Here is a 1,720-nt window from a genome sequence, read left to right as displayed (position 1 = left end):
AAATGAAAAACTACAGAAATTGTATTTGTTATTACCAATATTTTGCTTTTATTTTTGCATGTATTTATTTATACTTTTATCATTTTTTGTCCTTCATAGAGGTTAACTGTCTATGAATTAAACCATAGACTGTATATAGAAGGATTAAACGCATGTATCTTAAAACAATCTTTGCAAAACAAATCTGGGAATGATTGTTTTTTAAACACATCTTCACTTACCTACGACACTGGACTGAAAACAAGAATATACGGACTCTATAAAGCAACACTAGGTGGCGATAATGATCCTTTTGGTTGTAAGTCGCTATTAAAACGAAGAAGAAGAAGAAGAAGAAGCGGACGACGCTGACGAAGAGAACACATCCGTTTACAGTGGAGATAGATAATGTGACTCCCAGGAGGTTATAAGGATGTCGGGGACCCACTGACGGCCGTCACTGCTGCTCACAGCTACAGTAAGGAAAACTTACCGTTCCTTTGTAGTAATTTAACTACTGCGATGTAGAAGCTACAACTGTTAGCTGCTAGCTTCATTTAATAACGCAGGATTTACCTCCAGGCCAGCTGTGTCTGGCCACTTTATGAAAACACATGTGGCTACTGAAAGTATAACTAGCTAATGGAAGCTAGAGGCTAATGATAGCACAGGTAGCTAATTAAAGCCTAAGTATCTAATGAGAGCACAGGTAGCTACTGAAAGCATATATTGCTAATGAAGACTAGCATAGGTCACTGAATAAAGTAAGGAAACGCAGCAGCATGTGAAACAGTTTTAGAAAACGTAATTTGGTGGTTTGGTGACTAATGGAAACTTGACAGTTACAAACTGCATGTTTGTTGTAGGTTCACTGGAACATTTCTATATGATTAGCTCAGCACTGTTAAAGCCATTATGTTATTAAAGTGTTAACTAAAAGTTGAATGTTAATGTTTGTCTGAATTGACTGTGACTTGCATCTGTAACACCCATAAAAGGATCTCTTCACTTGCTTTGTATGTAAATGTAAATTCAAAGCTATTGCATCTTACTGAATTCATATTTTTAGGGTTAATACATACACTAACTTGAATATTTTCATTAACAGTAGTTGTCAGTTGACCCCAAAGGAGGAGGGGATGCCACCTTTAGCTGGAGCCGAGTTGATCCAGACACCAGTGCAGCTCTATCGATATCTCCTCAGATGCTGCAGGCAGTTACCGTCCACAGCAATGCAGCAACACTATCGACACGCCATACGACAGGTGAGATCTGCATATGCAGTGATTTACTAATAGGTGAAATGTTTCTCAACTGATCTTGGACATTATATTATGTAAAAACTTTGCGTTAAAAAAAGGTTTCTGAAATGAAAACCAGAGACATTTCCAGTTCAGCGGCCAATAAATCATTAAAATATCCAGTGTTTTTATCTGAAATAGAAAGAGGGACAGTCCTGATTTTATGTATTTTGACCACAGTAACCGTTGTACTGTAATAAACTATGGTTGGACACGGGGGTTAATTTGAGATTTCTGAGGAGGGGTAGCCTTTGTCTTTTTTAAGAGCCCCATCCCACTTGGACAGAAGTGTGGTCATAACTTTAAGTGTTTTACATCATCATAGATGTAATTTGGTACATGGTTATCAGAGTCACTGTTCTGTTGTGAAGGAATGCATTTAGATGGATGCCAGGTTATGTTTTAAAATGTCTGGAAGGATACATGATTGGTGGGGGGGG

General features: G+C 37.8%; 1 protein-coding gene across 1 annotated transcript; it reads left to right on the top strand.

The window, feature by feature from the left end:
• Positions 1 to 349: 349 nt before the first annotated feature.
• Positions 350 to 1,244, top strand: LOC111239932 (LYR motif-containing protein 9-like; the record flags this gene model as incomplete). The annotated part of the gene is made up of 2 exons (XM_022769879.1): positions 350 to 457; positions 1,088 to 1,244. A coding segment is annotated over exon 2 (126 nt), but the record flags the coding sequence as incomplete, so codon positions are not given.
• Positions 1,245 to 1,720: the final 476 nt, after the last annotated feature.

The sequence above is a fragment of the Seriola dumerili genome, unplaced genomic scaffold (genome assembly GCF_002260705.1).
Source record: "Seriola dumerili isolate Sdu_G_001 unplaced genomic scaffold, Sdu_1.0 BDQW01006482.1, whole genome shotgun sequence".
In the NCBI taxonomy this organism is placed as follows: domain Eukaryota; kingdom Metazoa; phylum Chordata; class Actinopteri; order Carangiformes; family Carangidae; genus Seriola; species Seriola dumerili.
The sequence above is the reverse complement of the archived record's forward strand: the minus strand, read 5'-3'. Positions and strand labels throughout refer to the sequence as shown.